Below are 26,149 nucleotides of genomic sequence, written 5' to 3'. Positions count from 1 at the left end.
TGTTCCCATTAGATTCTTGAGCAGGAAGTTGCTGTGATGGCTGATTTTGTATTTTTTTCCCTGTGGCCTGGGCTCTTCTGCCTTTAAAAATGTGCATTAAAAAGCACAGCATCTGAGTTTGCTTCATCTGAGGGCTATTAAGTCTTCACCCACCCAGGTGCTTCATTGAACACGTCTTGTATTTATTCTCATCCCCTTGGACTGTCGCTGTTTTCCATAAACACTGAACTCTCTCAGTCCTGATGCTGGCTTGGATGCTGACTCACTAAGCATTGACGGTTTTGGTTTCATCATGCAGCTGACACACACTTATAAACAAATTCACGAATGGGCATGTTCTTCCTCACAGCCTCTCCACATTTTAAACATTTGATATGCCAGATCTCAATCCCTCTGTAATTTCCTACGCAAAGAACTCTTATTTCACGCCATACCTTAAAATAATCTGTGTTTTTTTATTTGTTTGGCGTCTCTTTAAAAATCAAGCTGTTCAAGAGCAGTAGTGAAAATGGGAATCTGTTCCTGTTATGGGCATTGAAGGTGTGGAGCAGCTTTGGGGCCTTTCTTGGGTTGTATGATGGGAGTTCTGGAGGGTGAAACCCACAGGATGTGAAGGCCCAGCAGTAGCTGGTGCAGGTCTCCTCAGATTGACCTGCCAGTCCACACCCTGCTTGAGAAATGACAACCTGTGAGAACACAAGACAGCTTCCAAGGCAGAGCCATGGCTGTACAAATTGTAGCTCCACTGGTTAGGGTTCCCTTCCATTCCTGTTCATCCCTTGGTTTTTTTGGAACCTGAAAGCATTAGTGCAGGACTGAGTTCTGCTGATTCTGCTGCTGGCTTAGGAGATTCTAGATAAGTCACTTAAAAGTGCCTCATTTTCCTTATCTGTAAAATATAGTAAAGATTTTTAATGTTGTTTTTTAAATGCTGAAACCAGTGATGGAAAAGCATTGTAGAAGGGCTTGTAGTTATTACAAAAGTACATGCTGTTATGATGCTGATTCCTTTCATGCTCAAACTTTTCTTGAACAAAGGCTTTCTGTTGCACAAAATACTATTGCTGTACTTTGAGAATCTGAGAATATGAACAAAGAGTTGAAGAACATGCCAGTAGGAAGAAAACATTAATTATAAAACAACTGCTATCCAGGAGGTGAGCTCTCAGCAGGCAGTCACTAAAATAATGTTCTTATTAATAACAGTGGTAAGCCAAACATAAATAAGTTGCTTAGCATTGAGTTTGATTGTTCTTTTAGGTGTCTGACTCAGTATCATCATCAAAACAAGAAAGTCACCAGCAATGCTATCTTTTTTACATAATTAACTTAGGGCAGCAGGCAGTAGATCATTTAGGCAGATTTTAATTATTGAAACTCTAGCAAATAAGAATTCTCAACAGTAGCTTCAGCAGAGCACATTTTATTGTTCACCTGATTCCTACATATACTTACTTTTTTGGGAAAAAACTCACTTCTAACCTTGATAAAAATGTTATTTAATAATCACTGTAATACCTCACTTTTTGCACAGAAGGCTAAAAGAGCGCTTGGAAAGTTCATCTGTGGGGCTTTTATAGCACCCAGAACATCTTTGACCCTCTTTCTAATGTAGTTGAGTAACAAAACACAACTATTGCATACTAAAGGAAAACAGAAAATCATGATTTTAAAGATGTTGGCAGATGACCCAAAGTCTGGGCAGATGTTAAGGCAGACAGTCGCTAGTGGAACATGATATTTTTGTCCTGCACTCAAAAGTGGATCAGACTTCTGTGTCAATATTCTCTAACACAGTCTGGACTCTGACAGTGTTACTGATGCCAGTCAGTGCCTCCTGAATGCTACAAGTCTTAAACTGGTGCATAGAAAATGCACTAAATTAATTGAAAACTTTCTGTTCATCACATTAAATCAGAGGCTCTGAGAACAGCTCAGTGTTGCCCAGCTCTTACTTGCATGTTAATGTCTCCATGACTTAGGGAACGTCTTGTACAGCCAAACTTGAGCTTGAACAGCACAACTGTGGTTAGAGGAGGTTGTGGTAGAAGGACCTCGTGTCCTCTTCCTTGGTCTGGATGACTTCAAAATCTGTGTTTCACTGGAAGGATCCCACTGGCAGCACCCAGAGTTGGGCGGGGGGACACTTAAACCCCTTTAGTGAAATCTGGATCAACAAATAGCAAACTGAACCGGCTGTGAGAACAGACCCCTCTCAGGGAAGCTGTGATGGTGTTGTATCCTAAGCTGTTACCCTTTGTCTGTGTTATTTTTTTGTTTCCATGGCTGCCTGTAGTGCCAAGGGTCCTTCCAGATGTCCAGACGCTTGTACCCCTTTCTGGGGCCAGTGTGACCAGGGCAGTGTCACCTCCTTTGGGTAACCTTGTGTTGCTGTTTCCTGATGCTTTCATGCCAACTGTGAGCAGTGGAGCCCGTTTCTGTTCTTAGCAGCCAGGGCAGGACCTTTCTGGGGTATTTCAGTGGTGCTAAATTTTCTTCTTTCGGAAAAACCACAAGCCCAGCTCAAAAGAGGGCTGAACATGAAAAGGTACCTCACTGTTTTGTAGATAGCAGGTTTGTGCCTTATGTGACAGAGGGTCTGATGGGGCTTTTTTTCAGTCTGCCCTGGAGCCCTGAGCTAAACCTTGCGTCACACAATTCAGGGAGTTGGACCTAGAGCCAGGGAAAGAAGGGATCAGGAACATGACGAGGGGGCTTGATCATCTTGTCTGACATCAGAGGTCATCTAAAAGATTTTTAAGCTGCTCAAGCTGCTCAGTCTGGAGAACAAGCTGCTTCCAAGTAATTGCTCTTGTCTCTTCATTGTCCTCCCAAAACTGAGGACTTGGGGCTTGTGCTCTCTCAGAGATAAGAGCAACAGCTTTCCAAACACAGGCACCCACTGGAGCTTCCCCTGCCTGCTCTGCATTCCCCAATAGGTCAGTGGCATGCTCTGAATATCCCAAGTGGATTCTCTTATGTCATGTTTATCGGGGTTGCCCTGGGCTGCTAGTATGTTTTGGATTGTTTGTGCCGCACATGACATATGGGCAGGTTTTCATTTTGGTGAAAGGTGATCCCGGGGAAGGAAAATGTATTATGTTGGCAGGCCAAGAGCGACGATGGCCCAGAGGCAAAGTCACTGCAGTCAGGGATTATTTAATTAATATGGTTGTTCTATGCTTTGGCCAATCCCCTAGAAAACGTGTGCAGCAGCAGGTGATGGCTCTGAGGAGCTGTCACAGCCTGGCTTCCTGACCCCCAGCCCTCCACACACTTCCAGGAACCCGTAGGTCAGGCTGCAGCTTGGCTGCTGTGCTGCTCACCTAAAATTGCAAATCCTGCAATAAAAAAAAAACAGAGCCAGGGAGTCTTTCTGCCCCTTTTATAAGGCTGGTCCTGGGATTTGAGCTGTGTGATGAGAGTGAATGTTGAGCCCAGCACCCTTTGAAGAGCTCCAAAGGGAGTTTGTCACAGGTGCTCTCCCTGGAGCTCTGTGCTCCCTCCTCCTCCTGTTCTGGCCTCTTTGTCTGGCTCATTGCAGTGGTTGTTAACTGCAGCCAGAGATAATCCATCTCCCTTTCTTTCCCTGCTTCAAACACTTCTGTCTTGTATTACAGCTTTGAATGGACTGGGAAAAAAAAAAAAAGAAAGGAAAAGAAAAAAGCAACTGTCTGAAATGAAAGATGAGTGAAGATGAGATGAGCACAGACAGAAGGAAAATGTTTTTGAAAAGGGAATAGGTGGGAGGAGGAGAAACACCGTAGGCTTTTAATAAGTAGTTTAGTTTTATTCTCGTGCTATGTTTGTTTCATGTTTCCTAGCTCAGGCTGAAGGGATTACAGGCTGTGCAGATTTTATGTTCAGGTCCCACTCATGTGACCAAATTTTATATATTTCATTGGAAATGGTTGTCTTTCTTTCTTCTCCTCCTAGGGAAGCAGGCTATGGTTTATTTTCACTGCCCTCTCACAGACCTGGGGAGCCTCTGCAAATGGAGGCTCCCCAGCTTCAGAAGTCAGAGTGATACTGTCCAATTCTGCTGCAGTTTCACTTGGTCTTAGTCTGTTACAAAACATCTCTTTTCTTACTCTTGCAATTTCCTTTGAAGATCAGCCATGAAAAATTGATTGGTTCATATTATTACTAATCGCAGCTCTCCAAATTGCAAAAGAAAGAACTTCAGTGGTGTAACACTGAACCTGAGATGCCACAGGAGCTGAGCCTCCAAGTGGGTCTCAGCTTTTAAGCTTCTGTTGGGGAAGATCTGTAGGTGCTGTATCTCGTGGGATGTGAAGCACCTTTAACACCTTTGAATTCCCTGACTCAACCTTTTGACTTCCAAGTCTCTCGCCTGCTCGAAAATCTGCATTTGAAGTTGTTTGCATGTACTGATAAAAATGTGTCATTTTTAGAGTAAAATCATCTAGGACTTTCCAGAGGGTGTGTATATTTAAATTTTTAAAAAAAAAAAAAAGTCTGTGCTTCATTCTCACACCTAACAAACATAGTGAAACCCAGGCTGTGTGGGTCAGAGACCTCTGGCAGTTCTCATGGCTGCAGCTCTAGATGTGTTGCATCAACTGTCTCCTACAGAGACCTGGTAGGTAAACAAGAGACTTTCAGCTGAACCTGAACACAAGTCAGAGTTCTGTGTCGCTGACCCTTTGTGTCTGTAGGTCAGAAACAACAAATAGTCATGTAGGGAGCCCTAATTAATCAAAGCTTTGTTGAAAGAACCCACAGAGCTCATCTTAGAGATGCTATGTCAGAGGTTTCCTTGCCTTATTTCAGTTTCTGTGACAAGCCCCATCCTCAGGTGTTTCATGTTACTCACTTTACACTGACTAAGTGGAAAAACAACCCCTGTAACAAAGTCCTGCTTCATGTCTTGCTGTTCTGAGACACTAAAAAATTGATCATCTTCCTTATTTGTTCAATGTCTAAGCAGGTAAGGGACTTTTTGTCTCTGGAAAGAACCTTAGGAATGGGTGATCACAAAGTCCTCTCCCTGCAACTGACTCACACTGACTTTAGATTTGTTTAACCCTTGTCCCAGAGTTGCTCCTAATTTAGACCCGAGAACAGAATTTTTGATGGAGGAGAAAATGAGGCTCACTGGCTTCTAGTGCAACTGGCCATGGGCATGAGGTTTTCTTCTCTTTTTTAATATGTTGCACTACTTTCAGATCACAGTGGGTTGGTTACTTGCGTGAGATACTATACATTTTTGTAACCTGAACTCATACTGCTCTTGGGCAAGTGATAACTGCTTCCCTGGTTGATTTTTACATCATGATCCTCCCTTCAAGTAAAATTTTTCTGCATGTTGCTTCTTAAGAATCCCCTGCTCATGCGTGTACATTTTCTTTGTGTCCATGAACACGTCTTTGTGGATGTCCCTATCACGTGTGTTACTAGTTTATGGAAATTTCTGGGTTATGTGGTTCAGAAGATGGATGAGACTTTTGGAAATGCATCCATCTTCAATTTCTCTGGGCTAGAACTTTCTCTTTGCAAAATTGCATTCTTTTGGAATGGTTCCTGTGCATATGTTGTCTGTCTCTAATGCTATCAGTAGATACTGTCCATTTGAGAACATTACACTTCGTTCCTTCCTAAAGACACACCATATTTTTGTGCCAAGTTTCCAGTAAGCTGCAGCCAATAATCTGTTTTTTAACACTGAAATCTGAAAGGTAGCAGCAGTAAGAGGAGGTGGTAGGCTCTTGAACATTGCCTCTACAAGCATCTCAAGGTGTTCCACCCCATATGAGATTTACTTCTGTGTGTACTCGTGGCTACTGATGGGAGTGAGGGTGGCCTGGCTGGCAGTGCCAAGGGCTGGGCCTTGACTGTGGATTCTGTGCCCTGTTTTGGTGCTGACTTGCCAAATTCTCTTACTTTCTATGTCCTTCACTTCATCTGTCATACGGTGATTGTGGCCTTTGTGTAGTGCCTTGGTTCAGCAGTTCATCAGTGCTAATTAGCCACTAGATGTTTGGGATCATTGGAAGGGTAGGGGTGGCAGTGTGCAAGTGCTGTTCCTACATGAGGAGCCTTCCCCAGGTGTGGTCAAGCAGCTGGAATTTGGCAACAGGTTGGGATGATGTGCTGCCAGATTAGTTTGCCTTGACCAGTGCATGCTGTAAAGCAAAATATACTTTATCCTGGTTCACATGAGCATCCCCTTATGGATGGCTCCTTGTAGACTGTTCTGTGTGTTGAGAGCAGAGATGAAAACCAGGTGCATCAGCTGAGAGCTGATGTGGTGCTGACACAGCAGAGAGGAGGTACTTACTGGGTGCACTGGGCTGAGCTCTCTGCTGTGGTTGTCCTCATTTGTCCTCTTCCACTCAATAATTCTGACAGTGCTTCCTTCTCTAGTCTCTCACCTCTTAAGCCAAAGACTTTGTACTGTTTGATTTGACCCATTCCTTTCTGCCAAGGTCAGAAATGGATTGAGGGGTATCTTTGTTTTTACAAATGGGTTTATGTCTTATAGCAAATAAAAATTCCAATTACATGCAGAGCAGAGCTGTAAATAGCAATGGCCTGGTAATTGCTGTACCAACTTAGATGAAAGTATTACTTAGTGATTAAATGTCAACAGGTTTCATAAACAGCAAATGTCTTTAAGTTGACATAAAGAAGGCCTCTCTGGAGGTCACTGTAAATACCAGATTTATTGTGCCTCAGTGGAGACTGTGCTGCAAATGGAAAGGGAAATGTCACTGTAGATCTTTAGAGTGTTTCAGTAAAACAGAAAGGTTGTTAGTGCCTGCAGTAAAAAGCTTTTAACTCCTTGAACTAACTGTTGTCAAACCATATTTAAAACCTGGTAACCTATTAATAAAACGTTCATTTTTCAGGTCAGACTATGATGACTGGAGACCAGCCTTGGCCAGCTTGCTTCAACCTATCCCATTTCCCAAGGAGTGAGTTTGCACTGGCTTAATATTTACTGGATTATTCTTTTTACTGTTGTTTCATGGTGAAATAGAACATCAAGTAAAAACTGATGGTGATAGGAGCTTTGTGCCTCTAGTATTGATTTAGAAACTAGAGCTGATTTTGGCTGATGCAGAGGGACGCGAAGACCTCCCCGTCTTCAACTTCCTTCCCCATTTCTCTAAGAAATAGAAATATGGTTAACTAGAGACAGGCAGACAGGAAAGGAAGGAAAGCTGGTGAGGAGGAGAGCAAAGTGAGAGATTTAGTGGAGGAGGATGCTTTACTGGCGTCACAGAGACTCATATCATTTGTATTTTGCGTTAAATGAAGAAGTTACCCTACGGATCAGCCAGGCTCCCTCGGGAACCTATTAATGAGCAGTAGTGTTCATGAAATGCAGACCTCCACGGACAAAAATTACAACCCGTAATTGTACAATTTGCTGGCTTATCACATCCCCTAATGACCTGGTGTCTTGAATCAGAGAGGTCTAATCCTCCACGCCAGGTTACCTGGGCTACAGTGAGAGCCTGGAGATAGGCAACAGAGACAGCATTACCTAAGTCCCACGTGAGTCCTGGGGGAGATGTAAACCATACCATGATGCAAGGCACTGCACAAAATCACCATTAATTGCTTTACTGATGTTAATTAGCTGTGACCATACCCTAATTGCATTGCAATTAAAGAACTCACCTGGCTCTTGGAGGTAGCCAAAACTCTGTTTGTAATTATATAACTATATTGTAAGTCTTTTGCTCCCTTTCTTCTGACCCAAAGCTCCCATTGACGTTACTCAGAGCCTTGTCTAAGACAGACTCAGGAAAAGCTAGAAGATTTGTTCCAATTAATTTTTTTCCCCCCTAGGTTGATGAAAGAGGCTTTATCTGATTTTTTTAAAAGATTTTTTTTTTTTGTCTTGTATGCTGCAGTTGCTTAGCAAATCCTTTTATTATCTGGAAAGAACTGAAAAGTGGTTGTTTGGTTTTTTGGGCTTTTTTTCCCCTCCCTTCTCCCAGATCCTCATACTCTTCTGTTTTCTGTTTTAAATTTCAGGGCTCTTGCACATGAGAAATTCACAAAGTAAGTCCGTGGGGCTCATTTGTTGTACTGAAGGGGGCAAATTACTTAAAATACTTGTACTGGTCAATAATAGCAGTGATACATTATTCAGTATTGTGTCTCTAATGTTTTTTATGTGTGAGGGGCTGTAAGCATGTTCAGTTAGCAATAAGAAGCTTTCTTTGTAATTTACTGTGCTAGCAGGAGTTTAAGGACTAAAGCCACTGGGTGCTGATAGAATTTACAAATGAGTTTGTCAGTGCACATCTCTGAAACCTTTTCTAGCCTATTTTGAATAGACACTGTCCTTGGTAATCACTTTTTAGACGTCATATTTCCTTCCTGCGGAAGGAGTTCAACTTGTTTCTCTCTAAAGTGCATGAATATATAATGTTTAAAGTGTAAATCAAGAGAAATATGACACTTGTGTGAATGCTGCAACCAGCCACTGCTTATTCTTGTCCTTCTTACTCTTTTTTTTTTCAGAGAGCTGAAATATGTGATTCAGAGATTTGCAGAAGACCCGAGGCAAGAAGTGAGTTTGTTGGCAGTTTACACAGAGTATTAATTGGAGGGATCTCAAGTGTACTTGTTCAGATCTCTGCTTAAGTAGTTTGTTTCAAAACATGGTGTGGTTTTGCTCTGCTTAAGTCTCTTAAGGAGTAATGACCACTCAGGACATCCACTGTTAAGGGTTTCTGGCCTTATGTGTAAGCATGTGTTGTCACCTCCTGTCTGGCATCAATTGATGTCCTTGTTCTGCAGTGTCCTGTAGCCAGAAAGATTTTCCCACTGTCTGGAATCTCTCAGAGCTTTTCATCTTTTGTACAAAAAAAGTGAAGCAGAATCTATAGATCCATACAGCCTACAAAATGACAAGTTCCATTTAGCTGTGTTTCAGCCACACTGTGTGAAATGACCCTAATTCTTGTGAACTGGCAGGAGAAAGGGGGTGGGAGGTGTGTTACTGGAGTGAGTGTGTCCTGGTGGCTGCTGCTTCAGAGCTGCACTCATAGCTTGTTCAACATCATCAGCTTTGGCTGAGTCAGAGGGAACCTCTCATCCACAATAATCCTTGCTTTTGACATAAAGGAAACAAAGCTCCCTCAAACTGTGGGTGAGGCTGTATCATCATCATTGCCCAGAACTCCCGGTTTTCATGATTTTACCCCTTGTCAAATAAAACCTTCTTGTCCTAGAATGGCACCAGGATTTCATCTGTCACTCGTGTCGCATCCCTAAAGGAAAGAGCACAGACTTTACCTCCCCCAACACAGACCTCAAAAATTGAACTGGAACATCTGTGTCTTCAAGAGTAGGAAAAAAAAAAGGAAAAAGAAAAGCTTAATTATGACTCTTCTATTAAACTGTGGGACTAAATATAGTAATCTTTACAGTGACACAAATTTAGACTAATGGTTGCTCACTGGTGCCAGTTCTTCAGTGCAACTTCTGTGTTACGTATCCCTGTTGAGTTCTCCCTGTGGACTTCCTTCACCCTGACTCTGGTCAAATTTTATTAGAGCAGGAGTAATAAGAATTTTTAATGATTGGAATGAGCAAACCATCAGCATTTGGTATGCAGCTCACATCAGATGTGTAGACACACATGCTGGGAGGACGTGGGGAAATGGCAGAAGCTCAGAAATTTGTGGGGATTTTTTGGTTGGTTTTTTTTTTGGTGGTGGCTTTTTTCCCAAGTGGAAGGAGCTGTTCTAAATTAAAGCCGGTTTGTGTTTGATTTGTGTAAAGGGAATGAAAAAGGCCAAGCATTTAGTGATGATACAGCTTCCCTCCTTGTTTATACTGAAAAAATGGGTTCTGTGAGTGGAGACAGGCCTGCAGCTCTGTAGGTTGGGATATTAACCACAAAATTTCCAGCAGTCCCTGGTTTTGCAGTTACCTCTTTCAGCCCAGTGTGGGAGACGCTGGTGATTATTGGCAGGAATTTTAACCTTCCCAATGTCTTCACTTTTTGGCAGGTCCACTCCTGTTTGCTGAGTGTGCGGGCTGGCAAAGACGGCTGGTTCCAGCTCTACAGCCCTGGAGGGGTGGCCTGTGATGATGATGGAGAGCTGTTTGCCAGTATGGTACGTGTCTGCAATAATGTGAGTTTAGAAACCTCCTTTCAGTAAGTAGTTAATGCCTACTTGACAGTAACAAGATTTGTCTTTGTAAAAAAAAAATAAATTATCAAAATCATGGTTCTGTAAACCATGAGCATTCACCAGGAAATCTGGATCTTTCTATCACCACATCCATTGACCTCCCTTGCAGTCACAGTTTGTTTAGCACGTTATTATTCTCCTTTTGGACCTTGGCATGTTTTCTTACTGATAGTGTAATGGACAAACCATGCCTGTGCATATGTATGTATTTTTGTATTGATAAATATGTGTGTTTGTGTCTGTATAAAAAACTCCCTCAGAGAACATGGAATACTGGGAGAGAGGGGAGACAGGCTGTTCTGTACATGCAAATCTATAGTTTTCATATATAGGCTACCCTGGAATTTAAAAGTAGTAACATAGACTTAACCAGAAAGATAGATAGATAGATAGATAGATAGATTAGATAGATTAGATAGATAGATAGATTAGATAGATAGATAGATTAGATAGATAGATAGATTAGATAGATAGATAGATGGAAAAAAGATGTATTAGTGACTCTGCTCAATTACATTGATGTGGGGAGGTGTAATTAGAAACCAGTATTCCATTTCCAGCAGTTATTTCTTTTGTGACTCTGAGAAGGACTAGACAGAAAATAACAGGTTTTAATCAGTGATGTGATTTAAGCACTGTCTTCCTGTGCAACCTGGGTCAAGTTACGTAGGTCTTGCTCTGTATTAATTCTCCATATAGCAAGTAAGATGGAAATGATATTACTGCCTTTCCCTGGTAAGGGGAAAAACATTTGGTGCAGTTGGCTGTTGGGTACACAGTGAAGTGACTTTCAGGGAGAGCTACACTTCTGTACATCTCCCACATGCTGAACATTTTGGGACATAAAGAACATGCATGTCTGTCTGTACTCTTAAATTCAGATGGATCAGATACCTTTGAAACAGATAATGAACAAAGACTGTTCACAAAAGGTTTCATCCCTCTTCACTGTTTATATGTCTTTTATCTTCTGAAAAGAAAATTTCTTCAGAACTGTATAATTTCTCCTGAGAGCTGGTTCGGTTCAAGAAATTTATGAGCATCAGGAGATGGTGTGCATGAGAAAGCACAATGCTAACACACATTAATATGCAGTACACTGTGCCCTTTGCAAGGATGTTGATAAATACTTAAAGAGCTGCTAACGACTAACCATAAGTTTGAAAAACATCCTGTTCTGAGATGCACCCAATGTTACATTAGTGTGTGTGTCAGTATTTTCTGTCGCTCAAGAAAACCTCTAAAAAAGCTTAACGAAAACTGCATGAAATTAAATCCATTTTGACTTGAAGATTAATGTTTGTAAAGGCCACCTGAGCTGATGGATGCTTAAGAAAAAAAGATTTTCTGTATCTCTGAAGACCTTGCTGGTAATGAAGCCATGAGGGAGCACAGTTGTGTGGTAGCACATGATTCACATAGAATTTACCTCATCATGGCATGGTTGTGATACTTTCAGCAGTACTGAACATAGCCTAGGCAATGCTATGAACCAGGGGGACCACAGAACGAATTTATAGGGTCATTGTAGAGTGTTGCTGATGCTGAGTCTACATAATGGAGCTCTTCCTGCTCAGGCCATTGGAAAATACGAATTCTCACACAGTGCTCTCCAGCAAATGGGGAATCAGCCATCTGGGCTATGAAATAAGACTCAGCTAGGAACCCAAAATTCTTTACATCTAATTTTTAGGGCTTTTAAATGGGGAGTAATATGGCCAAACCTCTTTTGTGAGAAGAGACTTTGATTTGATTTGTACAAGTGGCTTTGCATTTCTGCCAGAGGTGTTACTGTGTGATGTCACATGATACTTTCTGGAGCTCGGAGAGAGTCTGCAGGACACCTTTGTTAACTAGTGGACTCGAAGGAGTCTTACTCAGGGGATGTTCTTGGCATTGCTTTCCTTTTGGGGAAAACTGAGCAAAAGAGAAAACAAGATAATGACTCAAGCGCATGAAAGCACATGAAGTCATCTCTGACTTCAGGCTCAGGACTGCTGGATTTTCTTAAAGCAGTCCTTCCTTCCCCAGTCAGCTCCTGTCTGTTCATCCTGCACAGGTGATTTTGTCCGTCACCACCCCTTAACCAAGGCCAGCAGATTGCCAGCACCACTGCCTTTTACCCAGACACAAACCCCTTGCTCACCAGCTGGCATTTCCAGGGAAACCAAACCGCAAACAGATGCGAAAGCAAAATCTCCGGTGGTTCCCCTGGGGCTGGTTCATCATGTTACTGGGAATGGGGGCAATTGCACAGCTGCTCTGGTGTTTCCTGGGAAGCCTATATCAGGCCTGTGGGCTGTCAGCTGAGCTCCCTTGTGGAGAAAAACTTCCCACTCCCTCAGATCTCACTAGGCATCACCTTCTTCAGAAAGTCACTTCCGTTCAGCAATAAGGCTGTTGAGAGTCTGTAACCATTAATTGTAATGAGGGCCTCTGTTGCTTTTGGTTTGTTGCAAATACTTAATGTTTTTTGACTGCATAACAATGTCCCTTCAGAGGTATATGTGTTTTTTGAGCTAGCACCCCTAATTTTACCTCTGTTTCTCAAATAGGTTCATATTTTAATGGGATCCTGCTATAAAACAAAGAAGTTCCTGCTTTCACTGGCTGAAAATAAATTAGGACCTTGCATGCTACTGGCTTTGAGGGGTAACCAGACGATGGTAGAGGTAAGCCCTAAACATTTGTGGTCATACAGGTTTATGAGCAGTGTTCAGATTTGGCCTCACGCTGCCTTTCCCAGCAGAGTTGGGGTTTGTGCTGTGTCAAACCACCAGCATTTTGCAGTTGTGTTTCTCACAATTAAGTGGAACAGAATATTGTTGTTCTGCAGATATGAATGTGAATTACATGAAGTTTTGTTGCAAGAATTTTTGGAGAAAGAAATTGTTTTCTGTAATGCAGCTGGAGAGGTTAAGATGGGAAATAAATGGCCATGATGGTATTGGCTGGGGTGAGGGGTCAGAATTCACAACCACAAGGCTTTTCCATGACAAAATGCTTGATGCTTATCTTGCCACCTGCAAAATGAGCAGTGCACAGGAAGTACATTTACAAAACCTTATTTGCTTACATCAATATGCATTTTTTGTGCTTATGATTGGTCATTATTATTGCACTAATAGTTTATATGTATTTTTTGGGGTTTCTTAAGAGAAGTTTCTTGATAATTGTCATATTTTAAGTGGAAGTAGAGGGTGGATAAATAGGTGGAAGGCATTACAAATTTTCATTGACTTAGATCTGTCCATGCTAATTCAATCCAGTAAATTAAGGAGAATGCTGCATGCATTTGAATATAATATTGCTGCATTTTTTTTTCATTAAAAATAATTGAAATTATGGAGGGAATAAGAGATTTGCATTTTAATTGCAATGGCATGATGCATAGCTGAAAAGGAAAGGCAGCATGGAGGGGCAGCTTGTGTACTAAGTCTGGAATCAGCCTCTGAGGTCTGACTTGTTCCTGGCAGCCCCTTTCCCAGGGGTGAGTCGGGTGTGTTCCCAGTGAGCTGGAGGGTGTCCTGGCCCCAGCAGTGAGCTTCCACCATCATCCTCTCTCAGAGCCTCTCAGGCTTTTCCCATCCTGCCTCATGGGCTGGATACACCTCACACGTGTTCTGCTTGCACAGAAACCTCAGCACTTAGGGACAGAAAATCCGGCACTTAAGGAGCTGCTTGGCTCTGCTGCTGGGGTGTAATGTCCCAGCTCTGCCAATCCACAGCCTATCCAGTGTACCTGGGAAATACTGGATCGATTGTACCTGTTCTGAAGAGAGCTGTGGCATGGAGCCATCTTCCAGGTCTGAGGCAAAGTAATTGCACCTCTCAGTCAGAAGGAATGAGCACTAATGGAAGACAGGATGGACAGGCTGACTTTTAGAGATTACACTTCATTCTTTATGAACGAAAAATTGGTTTCTTGTCTTGGAAGGTCAGTAAATGTTGCTACGATCCTCTAATCTAACCTACATAATGCATGCTCTGAAAACTTAGCCAGGAATTTAAACTGCCATGCCCAGTGTAATTAGGACATTTGAAAGATATGGAATGTAAGCCCTGCAGTGGCCACTCTTCTTCTGTTCTGCTTTGCTAGATTTTGTGTTTGATGCTGGAATACAACATCATTGATAACAACGACACCCAGCTCCAGATCATCTCCACCCTGGAAAGCACAGACGTGGGAAAGAGAATGTATGAACAGCTGTGTGAGAGGCAGAGGGAGCTGAAGGAGCTGGTATGTCCCCTGCACACGGTATTGCCATAGCACGGTGGGGTCTGCGCCCTCCAGAAATGGAGCTTCAAAAGAAAGACAAGCAGGGTGTGAAATTCCCAGTTAACAACAGGATGGGAGCAGTGCTAGGAGGATTTTACTGTGAATATGTATACCCTGTGGTATTTAGTGATGTGACTAATCCCATACTATGTTTATGAATGATATTCAATAACCTGCTTAGGATCTGTGTGAAAGAATAAAGGTGAAACCCTGCTGTCTCAAGATCTTACAAGTCAGCTTGTCAAATTCTGCCACCTTTTGACATATGAGTAGCAAATATTTCTAGTGCTGGCCAGCATTTCTGAATGCTCTGACATTTGCAGCAGTTCACTGAGATGGTCTTTAGGTCTAGTTCTCAGAGCTAGAGCCTATAGAAAAAGTTTTTTTCCTGGTTTTAAAGACAGGATCTACCGATTGAAACCAGATCTGCTCTCATTAGCACTTTTTTACCTATGCAAACATAGCCCTGCACAACCTTCCTCTTCCTTCTTTCACATTTATATTTGTCTTTAACCTCTGCTCCCAGCCTGAAAAGTAGATGCTTTTTTTGAAGTCAAACAAACGATTTTATCAGCTGCACAGTTTCAACCCCTTTGCTCTCCTAGTCCAGCATTTTAAAGCTGTTTCCTTTAAAGTGAAAGTAGCTAAATACTGGCAGGCTGGAGCAGGCAAATGGCATGAGAAGACCCGCTTAGCTGTGGTTAGTGGGTGTCCCCTGGGTAGCAACAGGCACACTCAGAAAAAAATCTGTCAGTGCAGAAAAAGCAGGGATGAGGTGGCAGGAAGCTTTGAAATCAGAGCAGGGTTTGTTCTAGTGAAGAGCTTGCTGTGCTTCCGTGGGTCTGAAATGTAGAATGGCAACTTGTTTGACCAAAATATCTTCTCTTTTACAGCAAAGAAAAGGTGGCCCCACAAGGTTAACACTGCCCTCCAAGTCCACGGTAAGTTAATCATGTCAATAGAAAAACAAGCTTTGTCTTTCCATATTTAAACACTTGATTTATATTTGCCATGTGGCACAGTGGTTTGGGGCAGTTGAGTGGGGAGCCATTCCGCTTGCTCTGTCAACACCACTGGAGTTTACACAAGTAAGGGCACATTTCTCCTCTTGGGCCTGTGCAGCAGTTTCTAACCCCAGCACAAGCATCAGACTGTCAGGTTTATACTGCTGTGCAGATTTGGAACGGTAGATTTGGGGACAGAATTTTGCGTTAAAAAGGCAGCAGTTCTGGATCTCAGATGTGGAAGTGTCAGAAGAGACCCAGCACTGTTGCAGTTAAGCCTGGTGAAAACCCACACTAACTTCACTGAGGCCAGGTAACAGTCCTGAACGCAGTTGGGATCTGGACCTTGTGGTTAAATCTTCATGAAGTTTAAAGACCCAACTTCAGCATTTGTCCCGGCACTGAAGCCTTCGTGTCTCATAAGGATACACACGCAAAGAACATTTTTGTCCTAATGTTTGGACAAATTTTTCCCAGGGTGTGTGAAGCAACGCTGCCACAAGAGCCCAGCTGCTTGCCAAACAAACAGAAACTTCTCTGTGTGGTTCTCTGTTACTGTAAACAGAGTAATTGTGCAACTCCCGCTGGTTACCAGTATCGGTGACACGGACGGTTACGGGCTGGGGAGTCCATGATCCTGATTATCAATCCGTTGCCTCCTTTCAGGATGCAGACCTGGCCCGCTTGCTAAGCTCGGGATCTTTTGGGAATCTGGAAAACCTCAGCCTGGCCTTCACCAACGTGACGAGTGCTTGTGCTGAGCACCTCATTAAACTGCCTTCGCTCAAGCAGCTGAACCTGTGGTCGACTCAGGTAAGTGCTTTGCAGTCTGAGACTCAGAGCAGGAACCAGCGCTGACTAATTCTGAAATTTCACATTACGTCAGCACAGGAAGAGTGTGTGAAGAGACTTGCTTAGATGACTTTGTCCTCATGCTATTTTTATGAGGCCTTCCTGTGGCCTAGCCTATCTGGGCGGCTGATTTTGCCTTTTTTTTCTTTCCTAATTTAATTTTTATATTTTATTTTATTTTTAATTATAAAAGGGTTGCTGCTATCTTGGGTTGAATGGTCCAGTTGGGCATTGTTGCTGCTGTGTACTGTACCTGTGCTGTTCATCTGAGAAGTGCTTATGTTTTCATGCATTTAGGACAAAAACATGATGCTGTGCATCTCATCTGGTCAAGTAAAGCACAGAGTCTATGCAGTTTAGGCAGTGAATTGCTTTGAATGCTGATCAACTTGACAGCAACAAAAAGAAACTCAACTAATGAATAAGTAGAAGGAAAATGTTATTTTGTAAGCAAAAAGAGACCAAGTTAACTGAATAAATTATTCAGCTGTTAATCGAAAGAAGTTTTAAAATTAAATTTTTCTTCTATGTTTTGCCCCTGCTTTTGGTCTCTGAGGTTCTGCACTGAATACGTTTTCCCCATTTTCTGTTAGCAACTATTTGTAGTGTTCCCTGAAAATATGATTATTCTCAGTGCAACTACAAAAAGCAGCATTTTTTTAACCCAAATGTCACGTAAATATTTTGTTTTGTGTTCCTAACTACTTTCTATCCCAGAAATTTCCTTTTTTTTGGTATGGGGAGTACAAACTAGAAACTGATTCCTTGCTTTTTTTAAGACTTTTTTTAATCTCCTTCAGATTTGTTTTAACAATATGACTTTTGGATTTGAAAATTTTGATACTTCTTGCTCAAAATGAGTTTGATTTCACTGGACAAAGATTTTATGTGTGTGTGGGGGTTTATTAAAAAAGAAAAAAAAGGGTTTAAATTCCATTTTATTTTGCGATATCCTGGTTTCCATTAATCTTAGAATTTAGAAACAGCAGAAACCAAGTGGGTCAATAGAACAATTACCAATCAATAGTACATTGTTCTGGAGACCAAAATAGCTAATTAATACCACTTGCATTGCGCTTTTTCTGTGTGATGTGGTTGGGAACTGGCTGAGGCTGCCGCAACCATCGTGTATAGCCTGGGTGGGAGCCCGCTCGTACAAAGTCTGGGCTTCAAAGGCACCATTCTAATTAAGTGATGGGCTGTGGTTAAGTGTGCACAAGTCACTTAATTTCTCTGTTCCCCGCCCGTAAAACAGGGATAAAAGTATTTGCTTTCCCTCCTGTCATTTGCGATTGTGGTGAACGAGCAGAGCGTGGCTTTGAGGGCTCATCTGCAAACGCCGTTTCCACGTGCCCTGTTTGCGCTGAGGGCCCTGCACAAGGTGTTAGTGCATTGTTTGAAACACAACTCTGCTTGTGCCCCACAGTTTGGAGACGCGGGGCTGCGGCTCCTGTCCGAGCACCTCACGATGCTGCAGGTGCTCAACCTGTGCGAGACGCCGGTGACGGACGCGGGGCTGCTGGCGCTGAGCTGTGAGTGACCACAGCGGGAAGGTCGTGTGGGTTCTGAGGGATTCACGTGGGTTCACACGGAAGGCTGAACTTTTGGCTGCCACAGCGATGCTTCCGTAGCGATTTTAGGACAGGCCTTGGTTGTGGTTGGGTTTGAACTTCCCTCCCTCCTGCCCACACACGTGGCTGTTCAGGTGTGGGCAGGGGAAGGGGGATGGTGACCTGAGCCTGATGGCACTTGGTGGCCTCGTGTGGGCTTTGTTAGCCTGGACCATACTCTGGCTCTTGCCTCTGCCTTTACTGCTGTCACCTGTCTCCCTCTCACATGGTGACCTGTTGCCCTGGGACCTCCCAGCTTTCTTCCTGTACCCTCCCATGGGAATCCCCTCTGGGTGGGACCTGACCTTGTGGTGCAGGAGGGGAAGATTGCAAAGCCATGTGGCAGCTTATCAGTCAGTTTAGCAACTGTGCACAGCAGGTTCCATACTCTTTCTGGCATTTTTTGTTCCTTCTTTTCTGGGGAGGTGAAACTCTCCCTATTCTTAGGTTAAACACAGCAAGGCAGAGGGAGGCATTCAGGATTCCCTGAGCACTGAAACCTGCTCGATGTGCCAGAATGAAACCCTCTCCTGCATCCAGCAGTGTATTATAAACCTCGCTGTTGGGTTTACAGGGCTACTTTCATAGGCTTGATCCTATGCAGACATGCCAGACAGGCCAGTAGTTTTGGCTCATCTTAGGAAACTATTCTGCTAAGAACTGGAGCCTAAAATGGGTATGAGGAGAGGAGAGGGAGCAGTGCTAGATCAGCATGGCCCCTGTGAGCACCACGCAGAGCACTGAGAACGGGCACTGTTCAGAATAATGTGCAGGAAAGTGATTACGAGAAGTTGACTGAACTCCTTTGAAGTCAGTGGACTTAAGCATATGCTTAATGGCCTATCCTAAATAGGGACTTTTTCCTGGATGAGGGCCCAAACAGCTGTTTATCCATTTGTACTTCTATATTTTACACTATTCAGCATTTTCCTGAGAGTGCTCACATACATCTTGTTTATGCTTTGGCCTACTGTAAGTTGATTATTTTAAGAAAATGCAGAATGATCATAAATAACTGCCTGTTTTCTCTTTTAGCCATGAAGAGCCTGTGTAGTTTAAATATGAACAGCACCAAACTTTCAGCAGATACCTATGAAGATCTCAAGGTATTTGTGAATTGCATCCACTAAAGATGAGAAGTAGATTTAGCATGTGCATGGTGGTGATACCTAGTGCAGAGAGAACTGGCCCCATGGAGTGGGTGGAAAGTTATCCAAAGAGGGTGAAGTGGATTATTTTGGGGAGAAAATGACTGAAAACAGCATTGGGAGGTTGCTGGCTTTGATGGACACAGGAAACATTTAGTATACTGAATGGAGAAGTATGAGATAGAATCAGAAACTGAATGCTCTCAACAGTAAAGGTTTTGTCAGTAAAAGTTTCATAAATAGGAACATATCAATGTTTCTGATGAAGGATACAGAAACAGGTAAAATCTAGTGCTCACCATGTCTTGTAGTATTAACAGGACCAGAAGCAACATGGCTGAAGTGTTACAGAGCTTTGTATTGGAATGCAAAGGGAGAATTAAAATCATTGAGTAGGGTGCAGGTTTATCTTGACATCTCCAGGACTGGAATGGGCTTTAAGCAGAAATGCCTGCACAAATGCCCAGTTCCCAAATGTGACATGTAAGATGTCTGGTGTTGCTGTGAATTCACAACGTTTTGTCAAAATGGTGTAAAGAACTAGAATGTAGCTGTGGGAGGGGAACGGCCCCAGGTGGTTTCAGACAAAACCTGCCTGAGATACGTCACCTTTCATGACTTCATGTGGACTTTGCCTTCACTCTGGTGTTGTGAGTCGCATCTCCCAAAATCTTACCTTAGAAACCCAAACACTCAACATGAAACTTGGCATTAGGTTGTCTTCTATGTTGAAACCTTGGATTGGGGCAGGTTTGCTCAAAAGGTCACAATCTTGGGTTGAGTTTCTAACTTGAGGCAAGCCCTGAAACTGCTCTGCTTTCAAAATCCACTGCAAACATCTCTCTTTGGTTCTGCCTGTAGAGCCAGGGCTCCCCCAGGGACTCAGTTGCAATCCTGCTAGCATGGATTTTTCAAGATCAAGTTTTCAAAACTCGTGTCACAATTGTATATGCAAAGAAGTCGTCCTTGGAATCAACAGCTGGCTTGCAGATGGGTTCACACAATGGAGCTTGTATCAGGCCCCAGGCATTTACAGACAATCAAGGTCAATGCTGATTTTGGCCCAGGGCTCTGAAATCACATCTATTGAAAGGCTCTCCCAGTCCCACCCTGCTTTTGAGCCCCTTTGCCACTAACTTCTTACTGAAACTCATATTTTCCTAACCAGTTCCCTCTGCTCTGGTATTGCATTAACAGTCCCTAGCAGCAACACAAGAAAGTGACTTGCCAGGGCAAACAGCAAAACTGGCTGTGAGCAGGGTCCCGATGGCTGCAGAGAATTCAGAAAGCTGAGAAAACACGCAGGCGTCACTTTTTCCCCTTTCACCTCTTCCACTGAGATTTATCTTGGTGGCCATTTTTTAGTGCTCTGTTCAAGGGAGGGTAATAGTTTCTCTCCCTGGGGCACATGGTTGTATGTCTTTTGAGAACAGCTCAGACTTCAAAGAATGTATTTTTGATACAAATCTTTCCTTCTTCTCCCCTTGGTCTGCGAGAGCATTTGGGGCACAAGCCAGTGATGACATTTCCTCTCGGCTCCATCCCCCACCCCACTAAACACACTTGCACACACACACAGGCACCCACATATGTACCAGGCAGGCTGAACCAGACAATAAATAAACACCCACTACTGAAGTCATTATTGCCTAACTGAAAAATTATTTGCTGGCAGTGTCTGTAGGATTATGACTAGCTCTTATCAAAATATGCGTGCACATAAATCAAGGAGTGAGGTAATAATGACTCCTAGAAACTTCCAAGTCCTCAATTATGCCCTAGCCTAATTAAACGTGTTTATTTGTTTTGAGAGAATTAGCCATGCAATTATGGTCAGAGAGCACGGAAACGGGATCGACAAGTGGGAACAGCACAAACAGCCGATCCCCGTCTGCCTCGCGCGGGGTAATTCAGGAACGACACGGAAGTTATGGAAGGGAGACCACAAAGACACCAAAAAGATGCTAAACTCTCCAACTTTTTTTAGTACATGAAGGGAGAAATCAAGCAGTGCCTTAGTGTGGAGGCTGAAGGAGGAACGCGTGGCTGTGAGCTCGATTTGAGTCCACTGCCTTCTCGGCGGGAGTTTGACAAACACATTTTCCTAAGCATTTCTATAAAAAAATGAAGATCAGAGTCTGATCTGGACCTGATTGCCGGTACAGATTTCACAGGGACTTTTTACCCGAGTCCTGAACACGTGTCATTAATCCTGACCTTTTCCTCCCTTCCCACACAGGCTAAACTACCCAACCTGAAAGAGGTGGACGTCCGCTACACCGAAGCGTGGTGAACTCTCCCTGCCTCCGACTCTTCTCTTTTGCTTCTCGTGAAGAGGAAAAAAAAAACAACACAAACCGGAAAATAACTTTTGGCTAATACCTGTAGAGCAGTGAGTCCGGGGACTTGGTGGCAGGAGTTGAGGTTGTGGGGTAGCGGAGTGGCGTTGTGTGTGTCAGGGGATGGGGCAAGCCTGGACCCCGTTGGATTCTTTCAGCTTTGTGATTTCAGAATCAACGTAATTTAAATTGAAAAGGAAGCAAACAAACAAACAAAAAAAGGACTTTGTAGCAGCAAGAGGATTATAAAGAGGAAAAAAAAAAAACACCTTTGTGGATTTTATTTGCCTTTGTGTTTTATGCCGTGTGGAGAAAAAAAAAATATATTCATTTGTCATTATTTACCTGGGTTTCCTTGGCTGGGACCCAGCCAGCCAGAACTCCTCTTTCACCAGTTTTGCTCCAGAAAATCAAACTTACAAAAATCTCAAGAGAAGAAAACCAAAACCAATATGATTTTCACCTCCCCCCCGTGTCCTTGCAGTTGTTATGCAAAGTAATTTTGTTGTACATAAGATTTACATAATGCACCTATTTAAGAAAATGGTTCACAAATAACAGGTCTGGGACCTGTCTTTTATTTATGAATTGTTAATTCTTTTACCCTTTTTTTTGCGTTTAGTACTGTATAAACTAGTTTGCTGTCTTGTTGTTATTATTATTTTTTTTAAGGAAACGTCCTCCTTGAAGAATTGCCTTTTAGTAATGCAGACTGTATTATACTCCCTCTCTGTCGACATTCATCGCGTTGTCTTTTTGATTTCAAAATGCCTCAAACGTTATCAAATAGGAAGGAAAATATCAAAGGGGGGGTGTGGTCGTTGGGGGAGGGGATGCAGGGATTAATAAAAGTTCACATTTCCTTCCGAAGTCTGAAAACTTTCTTTAGTCTTTTAAACCACGTCAGGTTTAAACGCGGGAGACGGGGACAAGCCGTCGTTCATTTTGCCAATGGGGTGTTCGCAAAACTGTAGATTTTACAAGTTGCCTCCGTTGTTTTCTGTTTACGTCCGATATTTCAAAAAGAGAAAAAAAAAGTTCTCCCTCCACTTCGTGCATCAGCTTTTTCTGGTTTTGTTTTTTTTTTTTTTCTTTTTTTTTCCCCCCTCCCTCCCTCCCCTCCCTCCCTCACCTGTTCTGTGCACGCATTGTTCTGCATGTTCCTCTGGGGACTCTGAGGAAATCGCGGTGTTGCTGATCCGATAGCCCTGACCTGTCTGTAAATGTGACTGCTACATTTTTCAAATTCCACAGTTGCTTAGAAGATGATTTTTTAAAAATTGTGGTTTCTTTTATAACTATGCTGTTGACTTTTTTTTTTTTTCATAATGAGCCTTCATTGTACAGAGCTGCTTATTTAAAAAAAAAACACAAACAAAAACAAAACAAAAAGAAGTTTTTCCTCTGTTTAACACCTTTATTTTATTCTTCAGCACCTCGAGGTTTCACATACAGCCAATGTAATTTTTTATATATAAATATATATATATATTTAATCTTATTCAATGGAAACCAAGCTTTTGTTCAGGTTTTTTTTGTCGTTTTTTTTTTTTTAAGTTTGTTGCTACGTAGACTACCCCATCCCAAATAATGTTGTTTTTCTCTTTTTTCCTTTTTTTTTTTTTTTTAATAATGAAACAGAAATTGAGTCTTAACTCATGTAGTGTGTCAGGTTTTTTTTCCCCCTTCAAATCCCAAACTGTACGAGGATGCAGTATGGGAAGAAAGAAGGAAAAAAAAAAAAGAAGAAAAAAATATGCCAACATTTTCCTTAGCACTGTTGCTTTTACCAATGGTTTACTACTACTGTTCTGTAGCTGTGTACAAAGAGATGTGAAATAATTTCAGGCAAAAATAAACTGTAAGTGAATATCTTTTAGCTGCGTGCTTTGTGTTTTCTTTGAAGGAGGCTTTGGCCGGATGGTGACGTGGGGATGCTGTGGGAGGTGCAGACACCAGAGCCCTTTGCAGAGCGGGGCTGTTTTCCACCAGTCACCAGGTTTTGAGGTACTATCACCTGGAAGGGATGAGGAGGAGAAGGACAGCTGAGTCTCTGTGTGTCCAATTCTTGCATCCTTCCCCAAGGCTGTTGATCTCTGCACTGTCCCCAGTCCTTCAAAAGCTTAAGGAGTCCTTGCACTGGCCATGGAAGGAGTTTCATTGCTGGGGGGGTTTCTTGCACTGCTTGGCTGATGTAGGCAGTTCTGGAAACACTGGGGCATTTCCAGACTCCAGAGGGGTTTCTGTGTATTAAGGTGCATCTCAGGGCAGCATCCAAGGGGAGGGATGTGCTGTATTTGTGTTCTGCTGTCCCTGATGAAGATCCCTGGTGTGTGATGCCAGCAGGAGATCCAGCTGGAGCTTCACAACTCTGCTGTCTAGATGGTTACTGAACTTCTTTAACCTTCAGACAAATGGGCCCCACTTGAAACCAATTCCCACAGATGTTCTGAGAGCTGCCTTCATCACTTGTATTCCTATACCCTCATTTTTATCTATATTTCTGTTATATTCTACAAGTGAGACTTCAGGACATGGAGAAACACGAGGGTTTTTACTGTGCTTCCAGCCAAGCTAAGAAGTGCTCGCTGGATGGCTCTTGATAAAGGCAATAAGCTGTGCCTTTATTTTTTTTTCTTCAGTGAAACCAGAGAGCTGTAGTTGAGGCTGTCAGGCTTTTTGGGTCTTTTTCCCTTGATCAGTCACTGCTGCCTGTGCGCTGTCCTCCCCTGGCAATAGCAAGGACTTCACAAAGCCTTTCTGGACCCTGAATAGCCAGAAATATTCCTGTGATGTTGCATGAGGGACTGAGAAATTGCCCAAGGAAGGAGAGTTTTGGGCTTTGGTCAGATGAAGGCACGTGTTGGACACAGCTGCTCGTCCTGCTGTGGGCAATGACTCCATCCCTGAGCTCCTGCCTTCGAGGGAACCGGCGACAGCAGTTGGGCTCTGCAACCTCAGCTGGATCATCGGCAGTGGGAGAAGCCTGAACGTCCACAGTGCACTGATTTGCCAAGATGCCACATGGGTGACTTGAGCAGGAGATGGATGTGCCCAGGTCCTGCCTTCTGCAACGGCCTCCAAGAAATTCCTCCTTTGTGCTTCTTCCCTGCTCCCAGACCAGCATAATCTCACCCCTGCGATGGCAGCTGGCTGAACGAAATCTGAGCAAGCCTGAAGATGATCAATGTGTTGTTCAGAAAAGTGGTACTCGGGGTCTGTCTCACCTGGCACAGGAGTCCTCGCTGTGCTGGAGCAGCTGCCTTTGGTCCCCAGCCTGTGGCAGTTACAGAGCAGCATTGTTAGAATCCTTCAGGATTGCGTAGGACTGAGGATTCTCCTGTCGGTTACAAAAGGTGGGGATTAGACATGCTATAATGGAGTTGCTGTATCTCAGCTTGCACTTGGAAAGGTTTTCCTGAGCTTTTTTTTTGAGAGCACTGGGCCTTATAGAGGGCTCTGGTGGTTTCCCCTGGATAACGATGCCTTTCTGCCTGTGCCCAGCTGCTGCTCGCTGATAATGGAGCCACTGAAAAGCTGCCTGGTTCCATTTGGGAGGTTATTCCTGCCCATCTTCCCGGGGACTCTGAATGCCAGGGGCTTGTCCAACCTACAGCTTTCGGCTTTCAATCCGAACTAGTGCAGTAGCTCTGATGCAAGTCCAAAAAGCACAAAGGCACAGCACTGCCGAGTTTCAGGAGCAATTTTCTCATGGCCTCATTAAAACCCTGCAGTTGTCTTACCTTCCTACTGTTGCTTTCACTGCTCACAGCTACGTTTTGAGTTTCAGAAGACCAAACACGGAGATGAATCTCACAAAGTACTGGTTGCCTCCAGTTTCCCAGCTCTGCAGGTATGGCTTGTTTGTCGCTCAGAGAGTAAAGTATGTGCCTGAAATCCTGACAATTCAGCATGGATTTGCTTGTAGGGGAGTGCTGAAACAGCTGCTGGCCTGAAGTGTTTGTACCAGGTAAGAGCTTGGTATGTCTTGTTTGTATGATCCTTTCACACCAGGTGGAGGCCGAGTTATCCACAAGTCCCATCTATGAGGACCTGAGGCTCCTTTCCTAACACTGGGGGACCCTATGGGGAGATGTGGCAGATGGTGTCTCAGGGGTGGGTGTGGAGCATCTGGACTGTCCTCAGGGCAGATCTGCAGGTTGCTCAGAGCCCTCCTGAGGTCCATGGGTGTCCTGATCCCCTCAGGGCTGGCTGTGTGTCCCAGGAGCGGCCAGGCCTTGTCCCGGGGCTGTGACCCACCCTGGTCCCCAGGGCAGGGAGAGGCTCCATCTCTGAGCCTTGGCACTGAGCACAGGAAGTGTCTCTGACAGTCTTCAGTCCTTATCCTTCCCAGAGAACATCAAGCCTCTATTCAGGTAAAGTCCTCTTGGAAACAGAGCAGACTCTGGACCAGAAATCCCTAAATGCAGTAAGGGAATAAAATAGTAATGAGCTAAGAGCAAAGCAGGGAAATGCCAGCTCCACCCAAGGACTGCTGCCTTCTGGAAAACAGCACCAGCTGGGCCTGTTCCCATCTTTGGGATTTCCACTCCCCCGATGGCTGGGAGCTGCAGTACCCTCCTCTCTCATATGTACAAGGATTTTTTACTGGGAGAAGGAGCTCCTTGAAACTTTGTACACATCTACAAGCAGTAGGCAGTAGTGCTGCCATCATTCTCAGGCTAAGGGCAGCGCTGACCTCTCCCAGCCCCTGTAACAACAACCAGCTGTGC

At 43.5% G+C, this 26,149-nt stretch overlaps 1 protein-coding gene across 1 annotated transcript in view; it reads left to right on the top strand.

Moving 5' to 3' along the window:
• The window catches only part of CMIP (c-Maf inducing protein), a 133,048-nt gene extending 109,753 nt beyond the window's left edge, over positions 1–23,295 (top strand). Inside the window, exons 11-21 of the mRNA XM_017821015.1 lie at positions 6,873–6,938; positions 8,011–8,037; positions 8,503–8,551; positions 9,999–10,106; positions 12,740–12,856; positions 14,284–14,424; positions 15,357–15,404; positions 16,134–16,280; positions 17,746–17,851; positions 18,965–19,035; positions 21,317–23,295. Coding sequence (XP_017676504.1) covers positions 6,873–6,938; positions 8,011–8,037; positions 8,503–8,551; positions 9,999–10,106; positions 12,740–12,856; positions 14,284–14,424; positions 15,357–15,404; positions 16,134–16,280; positions 17,746–17,851; positions 18,965–19,035; positions 21,317–21,370 — 934 coding nt within the window. The 3' untranslated portion in view covers positions 21,371–23,295. The remainder of the gene's footprint in view (positions 1–6,872; positions 6,939–8,010; positions 8,038–8,502; positions 8,552–9,998; positions 10,107–12,739; positions 12,857–14,283; positions 14,425–15,356; positions 15,405–16,133; positions 16,281–17,745; positions 17,852–18,964; positions 19,036–21,316) is intronic.
• Positions 23,296–26,149: the final 2,854 nt, after the last annotated feature.

The sequence above is a fragment of the Lepidothrix coronata genome, unplaced genomic scaffold, assembly GCF_001604755.1.
Source record: "Lepidothrix coronata isolate B3197 unplaced genomic scaffold, Lepidothrix_coronata-1.0 Scaffold87, whole genome shotgun sequence".
Lineage (NCBI taxonomy): Eukaryota > Metazoa > Chordata > Aves > Passeriformes > Pipridae > Lepidothrix > Lepidothrix coronata.
This window is presented reverse-complemented; position numbering and strand designations above follow the sequence as displayed.